The 23636-nt window shown below is 43.3% G+C and overlaps 2 protein-coding genes across 2 annotated transcripts in view; both read right to left on the bottom strand.

The window, feature by feature from the left end:
* The window catches only part of LOC145409822 (uncharacterized), a 39250-nt gene extending 37154 nt beyond the window's left edge, over window positions 1-2096 (bottom strand). The window contains exon 1 of the mRNA XM_080280130.1: window positions 1998-2096. Coding sequence (XP_080136256.1) covers window positions 1998-2013 — 16 coding nt within the window. The 5' untranslated portion in view covers window positions 2014-2096. The remainder of the gene's footprint in view (window positions 1-1997) is intronic.
* An 8746-nt stretch (window positions 2097-10842) lies between these two features.
* On the bottom strand, window positions 10843-22424 carry LOC145409800 (palmitoyl-protein thioesterase ABHD10, mitochondrial-like). The gene is made up of 6 exons (XM_080280107.1): window positions 22406-22424; window positions 19712-19774; window positions 17023-17183; window positions 13945-14092; window positions 12024-12314; window positions 10843-11017 (listed from the first exon to the last, which is right to left on the bottom strand). Exons 2-6 carry the CDS (start codon window positions 19742-19744, stop codon window positions 10850-10852), a joined length of 801 nt encoding a protein of 266 aa, XP_080136233.1. The 5' UTR covers window positions 19745-19774; window positions 22406-22424; the 3' UTR covers window positions 10843-10849.
* Window positions 22425-23636: the final 1212 nt, after the last annotated feature.

The raw sequence follows: 23636 nt of genomic DNA, 5'->3' as shown, positions 1-23636 counted from the left end.
TTCCCTTTCTTATATATTTAAGGACGAGTAAAAAACGGCATTCTAAGGAATTTCCAATAAAAATCACCATAAGCTTTTTTAAACAAATGAAAATCTCATCTGAACCATGGAAAAAAGAATTGACTAAATAATGACATGTCATTTCTGGCACCTAAATACTAAATGCATCAAGGTTAGATTATTTACACCAGCACTGGCACCCTGTGGGGGTTAACTGGTACTGGTGGATTCTCCCCACAAACCTATCAGTCTCTGTATCATTTTAATAAGGTTAGGTCAGGTTCATCATCATCATCCGGACCTCCTTTCCCACCCACGGGCAGGGTGAGGTGTAGCAATGTCCAGACAGCACAAACTTGCCCAATCCATATAGGCCACACTTCCATTCACTCATCATTCAAGCCCCCGGAATCCTGGCTCCACCGGATATGTCAGAAACATTCACCACATACTGCAGCTTCACACAAACTTATCCAATTCAGTCAATCTGGTCAGGTTACTTTAACCTGTTAACTGCTCTATACAGCCTGGGATGTTCTGAGTGTGACTGCTCAATACAGCCCTGGCTACGCAGGTGAATTTCAAATATAGTGCCATGTGACCAAGGCCGACCCATGCAAGCATGTTTGCCCCTTCAAAACCGAAACCGAAACTGAAAAAGAAAAAGAAAACGAAAACCATACATCCAATAGGGAATCAGACACTTTGATGTTCATCCACGGCTTTACCAAGGTAAATATTGAGCTAATATTTCATTAATATATACTTTGGCATGTGTTCTCTCAATTCCTAAGACAAAATTTGGCCTTTGGGAAATTTCATTTTTACCCCTATGTCTGTGCACCACGGACACCTCCAAAAAACCGCCATGCGCAGTTAACGGGTTAAATTAATGTAAACTGTTAGGTTAGGTTACTTTAAATTGATATGGGTTGTTCACTGTTAGGTTTGGATACTTTAAATTAAGCTGTTAAATTAAGTTAGATACAATTACTTTAAATTAACATGACTTGTTACATTGTTAGGTTACGTTTACTGAGCTGAAGTGACCCGAAAAGCTATAGGGAAACCAGCAATTTTTTTTTTTTTCTTCTTTTAAATGCAAGCATGAAGGAACCACATGCCAGAAGCCCACAAGACTGTTACCTCCATGAAAAAGCCAAAACAAGGTAGCAGAGCCAATGTCACTGTCAGCATGTAAAACTGACAAGGATTAATCATTCATAACTTCAAAAACATACATTTCCAAAACTTAAAAAAAAAAACATTTGCTGCGATCACTACATTACAGTTTCTTAACAAATACAACTATAAATTTTGTGCATAGAAGCTTGTCTACCATTACAGAAAAAAAAAAACAAGTATAAATGTCACACTAGTGGTCTGTGCTACTAAAACCCACCTTCACCCTACATACTATCACACTAGGATGAACTACTACCCTCCAGACAGTAATAAATGGCCGCCTACACTAAATTATCAGGCCCTTCATTCCACCTTTGTTGTGGTTTTCCCACTGGCTGCCTCCACTCCTGCCAGACCCATTCCTCTTATTTTACTCTTTTTATTGCTACCATCTCGTATAAAAATCGCGGACAACGCCATAACATTACTGCTCAGAACACCTACCACCTTAGTATGCCATTATAAAGAGGAAATAGCAGACCTGTAAGCATTATACGACATAAATTAGTAAGGCATCGTCCACAGCATACAAAGTGAGACTTCTTCGCCTCTATTTATCCTCAAGTTACTCCCTCTGTCTTCCATAAAAAACTCAGACAACGGCATAACATTACAGCTTAGGTCAGCTACCACCCTGGGATGCCATAATGGGGGAGAGAAAGGCATCTTATTAGCGCTAAATTGGTAAATTAAAGCTTCGACCACACTACACAACAGAGGAACCCACTCCTCTATATTTAAGCCAATTTTAATACTTATTTCCCCAATAAATGGCCAGAGGACGCCATGACACTATAGCTATTGATACCTACCATCTTGGGATGCCATTATGGGGCAGAGAAAGGCGACTTATAAGCATTAAAGGAGGTGAAATTAAGGCTTCCTCCAGAGCGGACAGATGCCTGCATCGATCAAACCAAACAACACAACACCATCGCGCAGCACCCACGCGCACCAGCACACCACCAGTCACGCTCCTACCTTATTGACTTCTAAAAATAATATACATTCTAATATTTAATACAGTATTTTAATTATGTGTAAAGACAGCCAATGAAAAATATATATGTAAGCTAAAAACAACCGGGAAATAGTAGGAATGAATAAGTGAAGTGCCATTAACAATACTAAAATGTCTACCACGCTCACTGCATACTGCATCATTATTACTTTATCTACAGTATTTCACAGGTGTGTAAATACTCATTGTAGAAATAAATGGTATAAGTTACAAACGGAATAACGTTATGAACAGACGGCCAAGCCATTTAAGACATATTATGATTCAATGTTAAGGTGTATACCACGCTTGCAGCCTTCTATAATTATACCTTCTTCAATACTGCATTTATTTGGTTAAATAATATAAAAGAAGTCCATTTAAGAACATGTGTACCACAGAAAAAAAATAGAGTGATAATATGTTAAATGCCCACCGCGACCAGACACCACAGAGACGTCGCGACACCAACCCCAGGAGGAGACAACGGAGGGGCTCTGAGGGCGCGCGCAATACCCAGGCAGTATGGTCCTATGTCCCCTACTACCTTGCGCCCCTATTCCCCGCAACGGACCCGGCGAGAACTACGCAGTTCTGGTCCATTATCCTCCAGCCGGACCAGCCCTCGCCAGGTTCGGAGTGTGGTTGAAACTTCAGTCCCAGACAGCACCCGAGTGACGGCCACTACAGCTGCACTAGGCTCGAGATGGCTAGCTGCATCATCCCCTCTGCAGAAACCAGTGACGGCCAACGCCTGCTCTCCTTCTGCAGCTGCCTCCGGGAGCTGGACCTCGGTGACGACCACAAGCCACACCAGCAGGCAGGTGACGGCCACTAGCCGCACTTTGTCTGCTGTTCCCTCCCCTCACAGGACCTCGGCGACGGCCATTAGCCGCACCTGTCAGCAGGTGATGGCCACCAGCCGCATCCAGCCCACAGTCCACTCGGAGAACAAGGCCCCGGCGACGACCACTAGCCGCGCTGGAGGACAGGCAATGGCCACTAGCCGCACCTCACCCTCAGTCCTGCCAAGAAGTCAGGCCCCAGTGCCGGCCATTAGCCGCTCCGACAGGAGAGGGATGGCCACTAGTCTCCCTACCCTTGCTGCCCTTGGAACCTCAGCGACGGCTACTAGCCGTGCCAGGGAGAGACCAGACATCACCCGTCTCTGGCCCCCCCGTGACTTCCCCTCCGGAGGACGTTTCTTGCTTGGCCCACCCCTCCTGCGGTCGAGCGGGATGCCCCACCTGTTCTCCCCACAGAGGCAGCCCCCAGGAGGAACTACACCTGGAGGAGGTCTGGCAAGGGCCCATGTGACCCCAGGGGTACGAGCAGTGCAGCCAGCGCCCAAGCAAGACCACCAGCTGTTGGATTCCCGAAGGAGAGGAGGCCACAGACCACCCCTGACGGTGACCCGACCCGAAGGAAGCTGCAGTCCCCGGACTCCCTGAGGCTCCCCCAGAACCCTGGGGCATGACCCCAGCTCCATCAAACAATGACCTCCTCCCCAGGGTGGGTGCAAACAAGTGTGACTACTCTCCCTATTCAGTCCCAGTCCTAAAGACCGAACTCCTCACTGATGCCTCACTAGAAACGGGCCCCTCACCATGCTGCCCAGCAGCCCATCCCGGATGATGCGGCCTCTGAGAGTGCCCTCTAAGGGCAGGCACACCTGATGAGACCCCTCCCACACCTGGCTGACGCCTATAGACAGCCTGAGGTCTCAGCAGCCCTGACAGAGTTCTCCAGTCCAAACAGTGCCTTTGAACTTGTATAGTGTATTGTGTCTAAACTGCATTTACATTGTACTTGGTGCTGCGTGAATTTGAGATAATATACGTGTAAGGATGGTTGACCCGAGTTTTTATGCCTTGTTCCTCTCACAGTGTACACTAGTTCCAGTCTTGAAAGAGAACCCCAGCTCAGCAGCTAGTGTCTCTAGGGCAAAAAGTCAACCTAAAAACGCCTAACATAACAATATATATATACAGGGTATATATATATATATGAGATCTCAGAAATGGGAGAAATGGAGTTCCCCCGAGCTAAGCCCTGTATTGGACTATATAGCCCCGCTAGGGTTACAGGAGCGAGCTACCACTCCCAGCACGGCAGCCCCGGGCGAGGCTCGAACTCGCAATCCCCCGATTACGAGTCCAGCGCGCTACCACTGTGCTACCGCGCCCCCCATGAGATCTCAGAGATGAGTCAGTGTTTACTGTAAATCCTGCCACATTTTTTTTTTTTCAAAAGTATGAGCCTGGGGCTAGGCTGATGTCATATAAGGAGAGGGTGATTAGCCTCATTTATCCCTGAGTGGTGGTCTATTCTGAGTGCTGTAATCCCTATCTATCTGGCTGTGCAGACCCATCAACCACAGGCAAGCAATCGCCGATGCAGGGGAGCACAGTGAAATACGAGATGTACCAAGGGGAGACAACAGGGAGGCACGACAAGAGAATGAGCAAGACAGGCATACATCCCCAACCACCATGCACCCATGTTCCCATCAACAGAATCCATGAGAGGTAAATCACCCTGCTGCATTACCCTCCACCTGGATCAACGCTCACCAAGATCGGGGCAGGATCTGTGTGCCAACAGACTCCCCAAGTAGAACCGCAACGACGCCTACTGTGCTCGCTGGGGAAAGGCTGCCCACCGTGCTCCTTTCACTTACAGCCCCAAGCAGGACCGCGATGATGTCCACCATGCTCATCGGAAGGAAACGCCCACCATGCTTCCCTCACCTGCAGCCCCCACCGGGAGTAGGACCGCGGCAACGCCTACCGTGCTCACTGGGGAGAGGACACCCACCGTGCTCCTCTCGCCTGCAGTCCAGAAGTCTAGCAGAACTGCAGCAACACCCACTGGGGTGGCCCCACCCATAGTGCGGGCCTCATCTGCTGACCCTTCAGCACTTACTGAGGGTCACGCTGCTTGCCCGTCTCACTCCTCCAGAGGCCAAGCAGGATGCCCCTCCTGCACCACAGGGGGCAGAGCACGCTCCCCAGCGTAGTCACTGCTGGAAGGGGTCTGGAGTGGCCCTATAGTGAGTATGGGGGTACACTCACTACAACCAGTGCCCCTACATCACCAGTTACTGTCGGTCTCCCAGAGAAGGAGAAGCCACAGGCAGCCCCCACCAGACTCCCAACGAAGGCAAGACCGCAGACACCAATCACCGAGGGACACCCCCAGGACTCCCGGCCGAGACCCCCCCAGACAAGCCGGCAAACCATCCTCCACCAAGAGTAGGCGCAACGCAGCGCGCTTACTTGACCTATTTGGCCCCAGCCCCGAGGGGCGATGCACCGGCAGAGACCCCTCCAGTGAAAGGCCTCCCTCTACACCACCCAGCAGCCCTCACCTGACGATCTGAAGTATAATAGTGGTCCCGTGCCCCTTCAGGGAGCGCACACCTGATGGGACCGCTCCCATGCCTGGGCACCAACTGCAGTTATCCTATCAGCCCTTGTCTCAAACTCCAATCCCTGTATCTCCCATAGTGTGTGTAATCTATCACACTGTATTGTGCCAAGTCACTGTACTCTTTGTGTGCAATATACGAGTATATATATGTAAGACTGGTTAGCCTGTGTTTTGAGCCCTGTTCCTCTGGTTGCATGCTCTGGACCCAGTCTTGGAAAGAAAAGAACTCAATATCAGAGCCACATAGTCAGAGAGCAGGAAGTTGAACTCTGAGCACGTGGCATAACACACCGTGTGGTGAACCAACAATCCTTTGTGGTGACATTGATTTGCCGATTCACCTCAGCGGGGCAACAGGAAGGGCTTGAAATTTTGGTTCCTGGATGGATGCTGCATTTGTATCTCTCCACCCAGTTAACAGGGGAAGCATAGCAGGCTCAATGGTCCTTACTTGGTTACATGGTTACCACCCAACATTGTAAATGGTTTCCTGGGTTACACAAAAACATTAGGCTTGTCACTCGATGTACAGCCACTTGCAGTGGAAAGATGAGAAGTAAAAAGTGACAGGAAGGATGGAAGAAATAGGAATAGACGCAAACATGCACAGAGAATGTTATATAGGTGAAGGGAGAAGTAGCCAGCACTCCAAGTGAAAGGATGATGGCTGCCACCACCTACCACCACTCTGAATTGTAACTAAAATCCAGGCACCCCACACAACATTCTGGCTGTGACCCTGCAAACACTTCATCATCTAAACTTCCACCCTTACCCACCATACTGCCTTTGTACTTGATTACACTCACAGCCTCCATTTCCTTGCCATCCAGCCTCACTGCGTGTTCTCTGACTTCATTTCTCTTTATTGCATTCACTAATAGGGAGGATGTTGCAATCATTATGCTTACTGATCTCTGTACTGCTGTTCATCATCATAACCATCACCACCACCACCACCACAGCCATCATCATTATCACCAGTACCATCATCATTATCTCCATCAGTTCCATAATCATCACTACCAGCACCATCATCATCATCAGTACCACCACCAAATTTGGTGCAATGTCATCCAGTTGTCTTTATATTGCTGCTGAAATAAGATGGATAGACAGACAGATAGATATAGATAGACAAACAAAGACATAGATAGACTGATAGACAAACAAAGCTAGTCAAAAAACATACAATCCTTCAGAGATAATAATAAAAAATCAGGTAGACAGATAGACATAGGCTGATAGATATATAAAAACGGCTAAAAACGGATCGGTAGAGACAAACAAACTCAGCCAACAAACATACCTTCCTTCAGAGATAATACAAAATCAGACAGGTGGATAGATAGACAGATAGATAGATAGAGACATATAAACAGCTTGATAAACAGAGACAAACACACTTACCTCTAAAATATACCTTCCTTTGGAGATAATTAATATAATGGGATCAGTTTTCATACCTTTATTATCTGTGCATCATCATCATCATCATCATCATCATCATCATCATCATCACACTAATCAACAACATGGCCAGTCAAATGGGTCACACACTCATTGATTCACCATTCAAGCCACCAGAATCCTGAATCCAAGAACAATAAATAATAATGCAATACCCAGAACATGTGTAAAGAATGGATATATTTTTCCTGAATATACTATGGAATGTCACTACTAAAATGCTTTACAGATACTGCACCATGTAGTACAAGTAACAAAAACAGCAACAACAAGTAATAATAATAATAATAATAATAATAATAACAATAGTAGTAGCTGTAGCAGTAATAATAATAATAATAATAATAAAAATATCAGTAGTAGTAGTAATAATAATAATAATAATAAATAATAATACTGTAATAATAATAATAATCAGTGGTATCATAATGCAAAACAAAAATATATAAATTAATACCCAATCATACACTCCCCCCTAAATTATGCTCATCCCAGACGTACCGATTCTTCATACACATTGACCCAAACCGTGACCAAATTCCTTCTTACACAATACTAATCCAGACGGCACGAGGTTAGACCAGTAAAACATCCCCACCAACGCTTCAAATCTGGCGTGTGGTGATGCCACGGCCCACAAACCCTACCCAGAATACACTGCACTATTCCTACCTCCCCCTCCCCGCCCCCTCAGCATGTGGCTTTCTTCACACTCATCCTGACTGCACTACATACATTATCCCAGTGGTATCCTGTTGTGTGTACTTTATTGGAAAATGGCACAAGCTGAAAATGATATATGCTAAAAATGGCACAAGCTAATGTAGGAACCTTCTCGGATGACACACTGCACTAAAGCATCAACAGAGCCAAAGCATGAGTTTGCAATACAGCTTGGATGGCACTGAAGGAGGATATAAACTAATCGGTAAAAAAGTTGGGACCATACACAGTTTTGGGGAGGGAAGTGGGGGTGAGGCTCAAGATGTGGGCAACATATTATCTTCTACACAGTGATAAACCAACAGAAACAGACTCCATGTATGTGGGATGAAAAGCCAGCACAGATGCATAACTGGGAGGGGAGGATGCTGTAGTAATATTTTCTTTGGTAATGCACAGTATTTCTTCTTATAACAACCAAAGTGAATACAGAAGATAACACTGAAGAATAAGCATAATACTGTCAAATAATACTATGTTTCCACTAAATGAATCCCCAGACTGAGGTCAGACATGGTACAGCTGATGTTTTCTATGCACTAGAAGCTAAACCATGTACCAAACCTGTTAATTACTCCCCAACAGTACTGAAAAACAAGAAATAGTGTTTCCTAATCAAATACATAAAAACAATGTGATGGAGGGATGGAGTGGAGAGGTATGGTATATGAGAGAGGGGTGGGTGTGAGCTGGGGGTAGGGCTGCACAATGGCAGGGGACAGGGCGACATGAAGGCGATTTGTTTGTGGCCATCCCTTACAGGATTAAGGCGTCTGGCAAAAGTTAGAGCGACAGATCTTTTAAATAACACTTCTTCATGACTATAGTCCTGTAACCTTGACCTGAACCAGTTATTTGTCCATTTGTGGCTTGTTTCATGTATCTCAATGGCAGAAAAATATAATACTGTCCTAAGGTTGTATATACAGGCATACCCAGTTAAATGGGGAAATTGGTTAACTAAAAACCCATCGCTAGGCAAAGTACTGTATATCGGGGTAGATTTAACACGTACAGTGCAGCGATGCGTTTCTGAGCCTTGGGTTTCCTCCCAACCAAGTCCTAAACCCACCCAAATGAGTCCAAAAACAAGTTTCTAGCTAACCTAAAGCCCAAAGAGCTATAAAACAAGCTAAACTAAGCCTAAAAGTAGTTTATAACTCACCTAAACCCAAAAATAAAATCTGAAAATCATTGTCTGGAAAAAAATCAAACTTAGTAAACTGTACCCCAAAATGACAATGTTCATCCCACCTATGACTAAAACACATTACTCTGTCTAAAAACAGTTTATAGATCAACCTAAACAAAATTCAAGTCTAAAACACCATCAAAATTGGTTTAAAAAAAAAAAGAAAAACATCGTCATACCGGGATTTGACTATCGTTTGGCGGGGTAGGGTGGTATTTCTACTCCCGTCGCTATGCCGGGGTGTCACACGTAGGGGTATCGTATCTTGGGGTCTGCCTATACTTTCCATAGCACCTCTTCATTACTAGCATTATATTCTAGTGCTATCTTGCTGCAACTCAACATGCAATTTGGAGGGGGAAATTTCAGGCCAAATTAAAGTGAGAAGAGCACAGTGCCAGCATTCAAGATGGAGCGGGATCAATTTCTGGCCAAGTTATACCTCTTTTGGTCAGGAAAATTCAAGTATTCTGGTCCAGCTAAGGCCAGGTACTTCACTTAACTGCAGAGGGTGAATCACAGCAGCCTAAATTATAACACTGTTACCTACGTGTCAAGTGGGGTTGGTGGAGGATTAGTGCCCCTCCCTGTAAAACAATTAACTCTAAGCCCTTGGCCACCCTGTTTGGGATACATGGCATCTGGCAATGAATGAATGAATGAAACCATTTAGTACGGAAAATGCTAGTACTCTTTCCCAGCTAATGCCACAAGCTTTTTACTCTAATTTGGTTTAGATTTTTGTCCTTTGGCAGCTTACTTTACAAGGGTCAGTGGAAGAATAAGACAAAACTATGGCTCTAAAGCCTTTCTATAGCACTTCTTGGTGACCAGCATCATATTTAGCATTAATCTATCGCTGCATCTCAGTAGTTAAGAAGGAGAGATGCAGTTTCAGTTCAAGTAAAGCCCTGTCAACACTTGGGATCATGGCATGTGCTCTGTCGCATGTCATGTTGCCCATGTCTGGTTTTCATGCCACGTGCTTCAGGCAAATCTGACCGAAAGGCAATTTTGTGGTGAATGCACGTCCTGTGATGCGGTGATGCCCTGGCAGTAGTCCTCTGACATCCACTGACAGGAGCTGTATTGTTACCGCTCTTTTTGGTTTCCAGTACATGTAATGGCAGAAGAAAGTACCGGTACTGAATGGTTAAAGAGCAACACTACGTTTATGCAAATGTTAAAGATGCATCCATGTACCTGGCAAGTGAAAAACAGGCAATACAAGGACAAGAACGTAAGAGGTGCAAGTTTACAATTACATCAAGACAGCCACAGCTTGCACCACATCTTGTTTTTCTATTGTTTTTCTTTTTGGCACAATATAGCCACAATGCTCCATAATACACTCTCCTGAAATGCTGCAGCGTTGGTATCCATCCCCCTCCTCTCCTGACGTGTGCTGCCCAATGTAGTGTGCACATCACCGGCCTCAGCAACATGAGCAACAGAGGGTACAACATGAGCTCTAGTGTGGACAAGGCTTAAGTGTGACATGAGAAGAGTGACTAAAAAAAAAAAGGGGGGTGGGGGGAGGAGATGTAACTTCTTCTTTTCCCTTTAGGTGTTAGGCCCTGAGGATAGGACAGATCATGCTGTGTCTAAACAACTTCAGTATGGAGTAAAAAAAAAGAAAATGAAGGCCTTGAGGAGTACGAAGATAGTGGTCTGCTACCTTCACAGAACACAGTATACCAATTGCAGACCCTTTGTTTTTCTGTGTGTGTGTGTGTGTGTGTGTGTGTGTGTGTGTGTGTGTGTGTGTTTGTGTGTGTGTGTGTGTGTGTACTATTGCTACCTCCACATGATTCTTTTTCCATTTTTTTCCTTCTTCCAGCACAGGATCAGAGTTTAGAGAGTCCACACAGCTTCAGTATGGCATCAAACACCACATGGAGGGCTGGGGGGGTGTCAAGGTCGTGCTGGGCATCCTTCACGTATATCAACTGTACATCGTTGGACTGGAAGCCTTTTAGAAGCTTCAGGGAGTTCTCGAAGGGGCTGAACTCATCCTGGGGACAAGTTTATTATTCTTCATTATTATTATTATTGTTTGTAGAGTAGTTGTAGTAGTAGTATAGTACCATAGCAGTAATAGTAGTAGTATTAATAGTAGTAGTAGTAGTAGTCATTATTATTGTTTGTTGTAGTAGCAGTCACTATTATTGATTGTAATTATTATTGTTTGTAGCAGTAGTAGTAGTAGTATTTGTAGTAGTAGCAATAATAATAGTAGTACTGTGATTATCATTTATTTATGGTAGTTTAATTAATAAAGGCTCCAACATCCTTGTGTGCGTTGGTCTTGGTCTCACACTAATGCATATTACAAAGCACATAATGAAAACCCATCAGTTCATACTTAGGGTCATGGTGCTTGTAAAGACCCCAGCATTGCACCATCCACTGTACCCTTCATATCATTAAGGGTACAGTGGATGCTGCAACACTGGCAAACAACAGCAAATGGGACAGCAAACTCTACAGCACAAATTGGCAAACAGCAGCAAACAGAAGAGCAAACACATTTTTAAAAAAAAGGCAAATATCAAAGCAAACAACAACATCTAGCAACAAACTCTCATCCCTTTTCTGTCCACCTCTCTGATGCATGGGTTATGGCAACTGTTCCTCCCACTCCTTTATGTATGCACCTGGTCAACCCTGGAACCGTCTTCCTCTGTCTGTATTTCCTACTGCCTATGATCTCCACTCTTTCAAACTCCGTGTGTCCAGACATCTCGAAATGAACAGATCTAGAATTTGCCTCTGCTATCTTTTATTTTTTCTTGGAGGGAACAAACTTGCAGGCTTCTGATTTCTTTTTGCTTGCATAGAAAAAAAAAATACAGTGACACACCAGAGTAAGCACAACAAATATGAGAGTAAACATGAGAACAAAACCTGGCCAACACAACAGCAAGCACTGGTAGACATTAGAACATACAACAGCAAACACACTTGACATAACACACTACTGACCCACACCAAGACCAACCCTAGCGCACACATCCTCACCTTAGTGCCGTGAATGATGCGAACAGGGCAGGTAACAGGGAATCCATCGGGCTCGTCCAAGGGCAGCTCGTAGGGAATCATCTCCTTGAACACTGTCAAGGACACGGGGTAGGGTTCATACCTGGGGTCCTTGGACTGGTAGTGTCCCCCAGCCTCCAGATGTTGACGCACAGCGGGTGGCACTTTCTTCGTAATCTTATCAATGTAGTAATTTGCAAAGTTGATGGAGGGAGCCAAAAGCAGCATTGAATGGAACTTGTCTGGATGCTTTTTGGCCAGTAATGATGATATCTGGAAACAAAAAGTACATAGTATATATGTAACATTTACCTTCTTTTGGCTCTGCATTTACCAGTCAGTTCAAAGGATACTTCTTTTTCTTCCTTTTCACCCACAAACACTGCTGGAGAGGGATGCCTTCATGTGGTGGCACTGATGGAACAGGCCAGTTGAACCACCCAGCTATACAAACATCTGTCAACTCCTTTATTATCCACCTAAAAGCATTACAGGGATTATTTCAGCCGGCATTTCACTAGTTTCACATTCAGCTGCACCTGAGGCAACAACTGCTGCTCACCAAAATACTGCTCCACTCTCTTCCTCTATATCATGTCAAGTGTACAACATCATATCACTTACAATGGCTCCAACATGACATGCTTGCATGCACTGACGTTGGTCACCTAATGGCAGGCCCTCCACAATGCTTGATCTCTGGTAGCCTCCCCATCAGTCTTTTATGCTTGAAGTCAAGATGTATGACCTCATCTTAAGTCTTTTCCGGTCTGCCTCTCACAACCTTGCCTCCAATGTTCAAACTTCTCACTTTCTGCACCATACTGTCATCCTCCATCCTCTCCACATGCCCAAACCATCTCACTCTGCACCTCATCACAGCACCAATACACTTCAGTCCCATCCTTTCTCTTAACTGAAGAATCATAAACATAGCACCCCTAGGCCTCACATTCAAGGACGCACTGCACATCCACCTAATCACTGTCATTTCTGTATGTTTGGGCTTATGAATATCCTCTTCCTTTACTGCCCAGGTCACACTACCATACAGCATTACACTCCTAACAAATGCCACATACAAAGATCCCTTAGCATAGAGGGAGAGCCCTCTCAATGTTAGAAAGGGCAACAGATCCCTGAACTTTCTCTAACCACTCCTTACCCTTGCCAGAGAGCTATCTCCAGCCCCACCTCCAGCACACATGTCATAACATAACCCTCAATATCACTACTGAACTAAAATGGCCAGTCAGACAAGCCACGTGGTGAGAATGGAGTATGAGAAATCGACAAGGTAAGTGTATGAAAGCCAAGTGAGGGGGAGACCTAGGACAAGGTGAAGGGATGGGTGGAGAGGTAGTGTCTGAGCGAGGGCTGTATTAGCCAGAGGGAGAGCAGACTGACAGGGGACAGCATGACAAGAGGGCAGTAGGTTTGTGGCTGCCTCCTCCAGAATTAACATACTTGGCAATACAGCAGACAGATAAGATACGCAGATAAACCACAGACGATACATTTGGAGGAAGATGTGTTGACAATTTCCAAAGTTTCATTCCTAGATGTAAATACAGCATATACTTCACCACACACACACACACACACACACACACACACTTTTGCCTCCATGAAATACCTATAAGAACAAATTACTACCCATAGGGATCCAATGACAATATGGGGTTGTGCCTATAGACACATATGCAGACAGGACAGACAGAAAGATGGACGGATGGATGGAGATAAACAGACAAATAGATAGACTGTCAGATAGATGGAAATTTAAATAAAGAACAAGAACCCCATACAGGATCTCAATGGAGGAGGACAGAGTGACAGATACAGACTGATAGATACACAGATAACGACAGATAAAGAGATAGATGAATAACCTGCTACTTACCCATCCCCCCATAGATGATCCAATAACCAACTGTGGTCCGTCCGTCAGCCGCAGCAACACTTCCTCGGCGTCCTGCAGCCAGTGATGCAACCGTGCGTCCTTCTGCTCTATTGGTCCCTCTGACTCTCCCAAGGCAGTTGGGTCATATCTGAAATTACAAAGTGGGAGGTGGTGGCAGCCATCATCCACTCACTTGCTGTAGTGCTGCCTACTTCTTCCACCTTTATCATTCATTTTCTGTGTCCGCCATCCTCTTTTCCAATTTCATCCATCTTTCCTGACACTTTTTATTACTCTTTCTTTCCTTTTCAGGTGGCTTTACATTGAGTGACAAGCCTAATGGTTTCCTGTAAGCCAGGAAACCATTTACAAAGCTGGGTGGTTACCATATAACCAACTCATACGTGTTCCTTACGTGTCAGTAAGTGGGTTAGTGGAGGGTTAGTGTCCCCTCCCCAATAAAATAACTAGCTCAGACAAATGACCACCCCTTATGGGATTATGGCATCTGGCTATAGATAGATAGATAGACAGTTGGGTTCAGGCCTGAAACTGCAAAATGGTATTCCATTACAACTAATGTGAAAACAAATCTATGGTTTCCTGACACCTTCCCATACCCAGCCTCAGTAACAGACCAAAACTATAATCTATCCTATTAGTTTACCTTAAAATTTCCATCCCTCCATCTTGATTACTAAGCTGTAACAAAAAATTAACCCCTATGCGCCGGCATTCCTTGGGCACGGCTGCTCTCTCAGTACGGCAATACTGTAGTTCCCAAATTAGCCTTATTTCAAACCCTGCTATCAACGAAGGTACAGCAGTTAGGGAAACAAATAAAAGACCATATTACTTAACAATTCTTCTTCTTGTGAATAAATGCATCCCATGGTCTGTAGGTGGTCGTATCAATGAGTAATGATGTGGAGATGATGATTAATTTTTGGCGCTTGAGGCGGGATGTATTCGTGTGTGTGTGCATGGCCAGGAATTTGGATTCACTCTCACCATGATAGCTTCTCCATTACTAGATAAACTAGACACTGTTGTGTCCAAGGCATGCCCTATGGCACTACACTGAGTCCTTTGAAGCTTGGCAGGGGTGGATGAGGCAAGGGGTCCATGTGGGGCGGAGACAGAATCAGACAAGAATGCTTAAGAAAACATCGTCCTACACCTGGCAAAGCCAGAGACGACAAAGGTATTCTTGCCTCTCGTGGCAGGAGTCTATCCTGACCCTTTGGTGACAAGCTCAAATAACTGGTGGCGCGAAAATAATTGCAGTTCCGACTGACACCCAGCAGTGTCTCTCAACCTATTTTGCATCAGTCCCAACCGACGCATGGCAGGTATGGGTTAATACTGGAATCTAATAATCTGTTATGAAAAGATATACAGCTGTAGCATTTTCTTGATGGTGCTGAATTAGTAGAAATATGCTACAAAAGGGTGAAAATCTGGGCAAACATACAGTGAAAACAATACAGTATAATATCTGAGGGAAAATACACACAAATCATTGGTGAACATATGCAAACAGCCTAGAAGCTGAAATATCATCGTTGTATAAACGGCCTCAAGTTTATCTAATCATTAATAAAGCTATCATTACAACTTGGTGAAAACAGTACTACAGTATATGAAGGATCTGTATGTGTCAGGGGGTGAAAAAAGACATCAATGAATGCTTCGTAAAATACAATCTCAAAAATATGAAAGCAGTGCACCTGTTTATGCTAAAGTACCGTACTTGTTTTTCTCCCATTCCTTTCCCTCTTACTAGGGGTCAGCTGCTCTGATATGTTGTGTTTAGTTGTTTCTGTCCAACGCATTATCATATGTAAAATGGTGTTCCCTCACAGCCCACTCTAACGCACCTCTGCACCTAAACCTCAGCCTCCTTAGACTCGCCTATCCCATGCCTTTCTGACCAGCTGCCCCTTGTTGTCCATCCTCAGTGCATGCCCATCCCATCCCATCCATGCCTCTCTTTTCTTACTTATGAATGCCACGTCTGCCTGTCTTCGTATTTCCTCATCTCTAATTGTTTCATTCAGTTAACTCCAAGATCCATCTCAACATCTATTCAGTCAACAGTCTGCCTTTTTCCATCATGACCACGTCTCTGTTTCATACACCACTACACGCCTTATCACTGTACTATCTATCTATTTATAACTAGACACCTTAACCACGGAGCTGCCCTTTTTTCTCTAACTCTCACCCCCCTCTCATATATATACCTCTCCACCCTATGCCTTCTATCTCAACCTCAGCCTCCTTCCCCCTCTCATATATATACCTCTCCACCCTATCCCTTCTATCTCATCCTCAGCCTCCTCCTCCCTCCTCCACCCCACTCAAAGACACACTCCTAGGCAATATCTCACTCTCCATTCTCTCCACATGGCCAACCATCTCAAGTTACTTCTCCTGATACAAATTAACATACATTTTCTAACACTATCTATATATCTACAGCCCGATGCCCTAATCCCATAAAGGGTGGCCGCGGACAAAATGCCTCCAGGTACGGTAGCTCTGTTACCCACCATTTGACTGCCCTCCCCCCAACTCATTCCTCCCTCCCTCATATACCTCTCAACTCCATCCCTCCACCTCATCCTCAGTCTTCCCCTTCCTCTCCCTCCCTCCACTTCACCTACATACACCCTCTTAGTCAGTCTTTCATTCTCCATTCTCTCCACATATCCAAACCACCTCAGTGTATTTCTCCTAATCTTCCCAACCACATCCACATTCACCCCACAATGTTCCTTCACTTCTTGATTCATCAACCTGTCCCTCCATGTCACTCCACAGGCTCCTCTCAAGTAACTCATTTCCACTGCTCTCACTCTTGACTTGTTCCCCTCTTGCAAGGTCTAACACATCATTCATTCATTCATTGCCAGATGCCATGTATCCCAAATGGGGTGGCCAAGGGCTTAGAGTTAATTGTTTTACAGGGAGGGGCACTAATCCTCCACCAACCCCACTTGACACATAGGGATTACACACTGATGTATATTTTCCATCCCTGTTTCCTACGTACGGCCGAGTCTGGTGCCGTACCTCACAAAGGGCAGTCCGTGTTGTGTACAGAAGTTGTGTACGGCGACGGGTTTCTGTGCGTCTTTGTGACTCATGAAGCCGGGGATGTACACAACGCCAGGTAACCGACTCCCTTCAGCCTTCACGTACGCCAGCCGTCTCTCACCACTCTCATCCACCACCTGATGAAGTGATGATTAAGTGATGATGGTGATGATAACACCACTCTCATCCACCACCTCATAAAGTGATAATAAAGTGATGATTAAGTGATGATAAAGTGATATCTGATAAAGTGATGATAAAGAGATGATAAAATGATGATAAAATGATGATAATGTGATGATAATGTGATGATAAAGTGATGATAAAGTGATGATAAAGTGATGATAAAGTGATATCTGATAAAGTGATGATAATGTGATGATAAAGTGATGATAAAGTGATGATAATGTGATGATAATGTGATGATAATGTGATGATAAAGTGATGATAATGTGATGATAATGTGATGATAAAGTGATGATAAAGTGATGATAATGTGATGATAATGTGATGATAATGTGATGATAAAGTGATGATAAAGTGATGATAATGTGATGATAAAGTGATGATAAAGTGATGATAAAGAGATGATAAAGTGATGATAAAGTGATGATAAAGTGATGATAAAGTGATGATAAAGTGATACCTGATAAAGTGATGATAATGTGATGATAAAGTGATGATAATGTGATGATAATGTGATGATAAAGTGATGATAAAGTGATGATAATGTGATGATAAAGTGATGATAAAGTGATGATAAAGAGATGATAAAGTGATGATAAAGTGATGATAAAGTGATACCTGATAAAGTGATGATAAAGTGATGATAAAGTGATGATAAAGTGATGATAAAGAGATGATAAAGTGATGATAAAGTGATGATAAAGTGATGATAAAGTGATGATAAAGTGATGATAAAGTGATGATAAAGTGATGATAAAGTGTTGATAAAGTGATGATAAAGTGATGATAAAGTGATGATAAAGTGATGATAAAGTGATGATAAAGTGATGATAAAGTGATATCTGATAAAGTGATGACAAAGTGATGATAAAGATAAGATAAAAGTGATGATAATATGATACCTGATAAGTGACGATAAAGTGATACCTGATAAAAGTGACAATAAAGTGATACCTGATAAGTGACGATAAAGTGATACCTGATAAGTGACAATAAAGTGATTCCTGATAAAGTGACAATAAAGTGATACCTGATAAAGTGATGATAAAGTGATACCTGATAAAGTGACAATAAAGTGATACCTGATAAAAGTGACAATAAAGTGATACCTGATAAAGTGATGATAAAATGATGATAAATACATTGGTGATTCTACCAATCCAACCCTCTACACACAGTACTGTACCGGTATTCAATTAAGGCTTTCACTGTCACGGCACCAAATAAAACAGATTCCTATGTAAAATGGAACAGTACAAACCATGCAAAACTAAGCTTTTCAACCAAAAGATATTCCAACATACACTTCCTCTGCTCCAGGAATACCTAAAACAAACTCTCCAGAACAAATGAAAGTGTACAGAAACAAACAACATGCTGCTGACACACAAAGAGGTGTTTTCATAATTGATTTTTGGATTCTGTAAATTGGAGTTTGTTGTAAAATAAACCTATATAAAATGGATACCTGAGTACTTGTATCTGCCAGCCTTAGTGGTGGTAGGTGGTGGTGACCATCATCTACTCACTTGATGTAGCACTGCCTACTTCTTCCTTCACCTTCATCATTCTTTCACTGTGTCTGCCCTCCTCTCTTTCTGTTTCTCCCATCTTTCCTATCATTTTTTTTACTCTGCTTTCCTTTTTCAGCTGGCTTTACACTGAGTGACAAGCATAAGGTGATAGGTGGTGGCAACCATCATCCACTCACTTCATGTAATGCTGTCTACTTCTTCCTTCACCTTTATCACTCTTTTTCTGTCTGCCATCTCTCTTCCTAGTTCTCCCATCTTTCCGTCAATTTTTATTACCCTTCTTTCCTTTTGTGGTGGCTTTACACTGAGTGACAAGCCAAATGGTTTCCTATAAGCCAGGAAACCATTTACAATGCTGGGTGGTAACCATATAACCAACCCATACATGTTCCCTACATGTCAGCAGCTGTGTTGGCAGACAGTTAGTGCCCCTCCCCGTAAAACAACTACCTCAAAGACAACCACCCCTTATGGGATTATGGGTTATTGGACATAGACAATGATGCAGAACGGACACTGGTAAGGTGACTCTGCTTCCCCACAACAATGAGAACTGAATGGCATGACATATGAACAACAGTATTCATGCAACAATGGCTGTTTAGATTATCTAGCCTCACAAAATCAATGTATTTCTTTTTCCTTTACACATAAAATAACAGATAACATATTACCTACACAGTATTAATAAACAGGTACTTCACAATATTTAAGGTATTTATTAAAAGGTTTTCTCAGTTACAAACACAACTCTACACTTCATATTTCTGCAAACATTCAAACTTAAGATCTGTGGTTTAGTGTACAATACTGAATTAGCTACCATGGCACTAGGTTGACTGGACTTGCATATTTTACCCCCTAAAACCTGTGCTTCGATCAAGGACTGACAACTGTGTAATGATGTATGGCTATATACCAGATTATTCACTATATTATCTTACCTTTAAGAAGCTGGGGCTCTTTTTATCATCCATCACCACAACCAGTTACCTTCACACATCAATCTGTAATATCAAAATAAAATCAACAAAAATCTTGGCTGCTGTAATATGTTTTTCTGGTCACCCAAGAAGAAGGTGGATCATCATCATCATCATCATCATCAATGCCAAAGAAGACATGTTTTACATACGTGACCATTAAAATCAATAAAATCAAGCTTGAAAACTAACAAAAAGCTATTTCTCCACAAACCGCATGACTCAAAAACTGCAGTTACCCTTATTTCAACCTATCTTCTGCAAGCTAAAGAATTCAGTGTTTCCCTCCATCCCTTCTATTTTGATGCCAAGAATACAGCAACATATCTCTCAATGCATTATACATTCAGACACACACGAATTTCCTGGCCACTTGCTCTAATACCTCCAATATGGCCAACCTCAACTTTGATGACATCACATGCAAACCCTCGGTACCAGTATCTCTGGTTCATGACTGAATGGCTTTAAAATATTTAAACATTAAACATTACTTTAACTAGGTGAGAATACGGGCATAAGCCTACCAGTGTTAGATGCACAAAGTTCCCCCATACAGAAAGTTCTTCACCCTAGTACACACACAAACAGCCTTGCATATATGTAGCAGCCATCGCCAGCACAGTTGTCACTTGCACAATGTTATCCTTTAAGAAAATACCGTACCAGTAATAATCCAGCCTAACCTATTATAACTTAGCTCAAAGCCCCCAAGACCCCCCTGATTTTAACCACCCAGGTGTCCGTTCTGCATGGGGAACTTTGTGCACATGACATCAGAAGGTATTTCACTAGCAGGGCAGGAGTTTACCCAGAACATGCTTGAAGCTGCCCTCAACTCCAAATAATTACTAGGCTATTACATGCTCACAGTACACAAATATCTAAGTAATTTATGCTTAAAATGTCATGTTAAGATTTGTATTAACATGAAAACTGATAATAAGCAATGAATGTGTACCAGAACAAACCAAAAACAAATAAGTTTACCCTTACATTAAGAATACTGTACAGGGACAATCTGCTGTTTTGGACATCACAGAAATGGGAAAGTTCATTTTGACCATTCACAGATCTCACCTTCTACTAACGTTTTCTGTCTATCTATTGTCAAACGCCTTAATCCCATAACGGGTGGCCACAAACAAACTGCCTCCATGTCGTGTCCCCTGCCATTTCATTTCCCTGCTCCCAGCTCACACCTCCCTCTCTCATATACCTCTCCACTCCATCCCTCCATCTCATCCTTGCTCTCCCCCCCTCCACCTCACTCACATACACTCTCCTCATCAGTCTCTCACTCTCTATCCTCTCCACATGGCCAAAACACCTCAGTGTGTTTCTCCTAATGCTTCCTATCATATCCACATCCACATCCACACCACAACACTCCACTTCTTCATTTGTCAGCCAGTCTCTCCGTGTATAAGTAGCTGTGGGAAATGTACACTAACCATAGTAGGTGACTTATATAGTACACCCTTCACCTGTACAAGGGGCACAGATGGAGAGGCGATGGTGGGCAAGTGAGGCAGAGGCACCGACCAGACTGAAGCAGGGAGACTTACAGGTGTGTGTGTTTAGTGTCGTGACACGCAAATGGTCACACAACACTTACGTCAGCTGCCACGCCTCTGCTTTGCTCTGAATTTTGAAATCAGTTAAAAAATGGCCGGTGATTGTGATGGTTGTTGTTACAGTAAACCATTACTTCACTGTACCCTGCTACATCGGATGTCAGATTTAACAGACATACCAAACACCATCCAGAGAAAATCCATACGAACCTACCACACAACTCTGGGCCCACCAGACACTTCTATGCATTTAACATAGGTCTATATTATCTGTTACCTGTGGCATTTGACACAGGCCTACCAAATCAAACCAGATCCTCCCCACGTGCCGGGTGACTCAGAACGCTGTTACCAACACTGACGACGGTGTTTTCCCCCTCCTGGGCTAGTCATGATGAAGGGCTATGACAAGAGTGTGACATGGTCATGTTAGTGTACAATGGGTATACAGTAGTTTTCATTTTTTGTGCTAGAATATGTGGTCTCACTCCTTTATTTTCCATTATGTTCTTGAAATCCCACTTCAAAGGAGGTAACATCAGAATTACCACATTATCAGCTTTATCAGACTGGGATTCCCCCACACTGGTCCAGTATACTGAGGATCAACCTTATTAAGCATTATTTTTCCACAGAGACAATGCAGCTGTTGACTTATTAAGAGATCACAGATGTTATCAAGAGCAGCTGGCCCTCTTAACTGTACACTACCACGTAATTGCAAAAAAGACAAACATTTATGGTACAGTGCTATGGACACCGGACAAGCTTTAAGAATGTACAATTTTTGCATCTTGATGCTTAGGTTTGATCGTGATGAGGTAGTTAATCTGCCTCTGTTAAAAATCAGCCACTGTTCTGAAAAAATGAACATTTTCTTGGTCCCTAGGGCTACCACTCCCACGCCCCGTACGGCTAAGGGGGCGTGAACCGTGAACACTCAACGTGATACAGACAACACCTCAGAAATATTCTGGACGCACCCTTCATGACGGCAGAAATTAATGTATTACGTGGAAAAAATAGAAAGACAGACAGAGAAATAAATGGTTACAAAGCACGGTACATGTCTACTCACCGTGACAAAAGTGATGCAACTCAAGTGACAGACAAGCCACAGCGGCGGCTCAGCGTTGCGATTTAAAATAATGCTAGACTTGTCCTTTACAAAGTGGCTACTTAAGGCGCATTTTTGTCCGCCAAGCTCACGGATCGAATTCAAAGTCGTCTTCGGTGCTGCAGACTAATTGCCGGCCAAAGTAGTTGTGGAGCAGCTTATTCTCGTTTGGAGATCGAAAAATGGCCAGCAGAGACAAGTCAATGATAAATATCACGACATTAGCATTATGCACTGAAAATTAGAGTGCAGGAGGCAAATATTAATATGTATAGTTAGTTCAGCACAAATAAAGGCCATGATCTTTACGTGAGACGATGATTTACTGCGGCCCCGTGGAGAGGTTTTCATCGCACCTATGAAGTAACATGCAAGACATTAATGTATAATATGCAGATAAACTACTAAGGACGAGCGCACTTGCTACGGCTGTACATATACTAAAACTGGCACGATAATTATTACCATGACTCCAACCAGCAATAAACGTTTCACACCAGCAATCCAGCAAAGAGCTAAATTGACAACGTTGCTGAGCTCACGAGTTTGGTTGTGCCAGCTGATTCATAAAAACAAACAAATCGGTTGCCAATAATTACATGTTCCCTTTTTATGTAACAGTTGATGAGAGGTTCAGCAGATGTTCGTGGGTGTTATTTTCTTTAAACTATTATCTGATAGAAGTAACCTTTCATACAGACGTCTTAAGAAGATTACTTTTGTACACTTCGAATGCCATACAGTAGAACTAAAGAACCCAGAAAAGATGTGGATGAAAGAAAACAGGTCTTGGAAGTGAATAGACAGGACTAGAAAGCTATTGGCTCGTGCATGAAGCACTGGGAGGGGACAGGTCACTTCTCAAATGACGAAGTAGTTCAGAACACATGTGTAGTGGAATTGCATAACCGTCAGGTATTCATTCATCCGCCCATACAGCTACCCACTCAACCATCCACCCATTTGTCCATTCATCCATCTAGCTGTCCACCCACCCATCCATTCATTAACCCACCCATCAGTTCTGTCCACCAGTCCAACCAACCATCCACCCAACCACCTATCCATCCAACCATCCATCATCTACCCACCCATCAATCTTTCCACACGAACACAACCAACCACATATCCATCCAACCATCCACACACCCATCAATCCTTCTATGAACCCAACCAATCACATACTCATTAG

The sequence above is a fragment of the Coenobita brevimanus genome, chromosome 83 (assembly GCF_032717465.1).
Source record: "Coenobita brevimanus isolate Jiangsu-jjx chromosome 83, ASM3271746v2, whole genome shotgun sequence".
NCBI lineage: Eukaryota > Metazoa > Arthropoda > Malacostraca > Decapoda > Coenobitidae > Coenobita > Coenobita brevimanus.
This window is presented reverse-complemented; position numbering and strand designations above follow the sequence as displayed.

Coding starts and splice junctions, on each gene's coding strand:
- LOC145409800 (XM_080280107.1), bottom strand. CDS start 19,744: ATGGATGATAAAAAGAGCCCCAGCTTCTTAAAG. Junction 17,184..19,711: donor AGAGCCCCAGCTTCTTAAAG/GTAAGATAATAT, acceptor TCACTTCATCAG/GTGGTGGATGAGAGTGGTGA. Junction 11,018..12,023: donor GCATCATTCACGGCACTAAG/GTGAGGATGTGT, acceptor ACTTGTCCCCAG/GATGAGTTCAGCCCCTTCGA.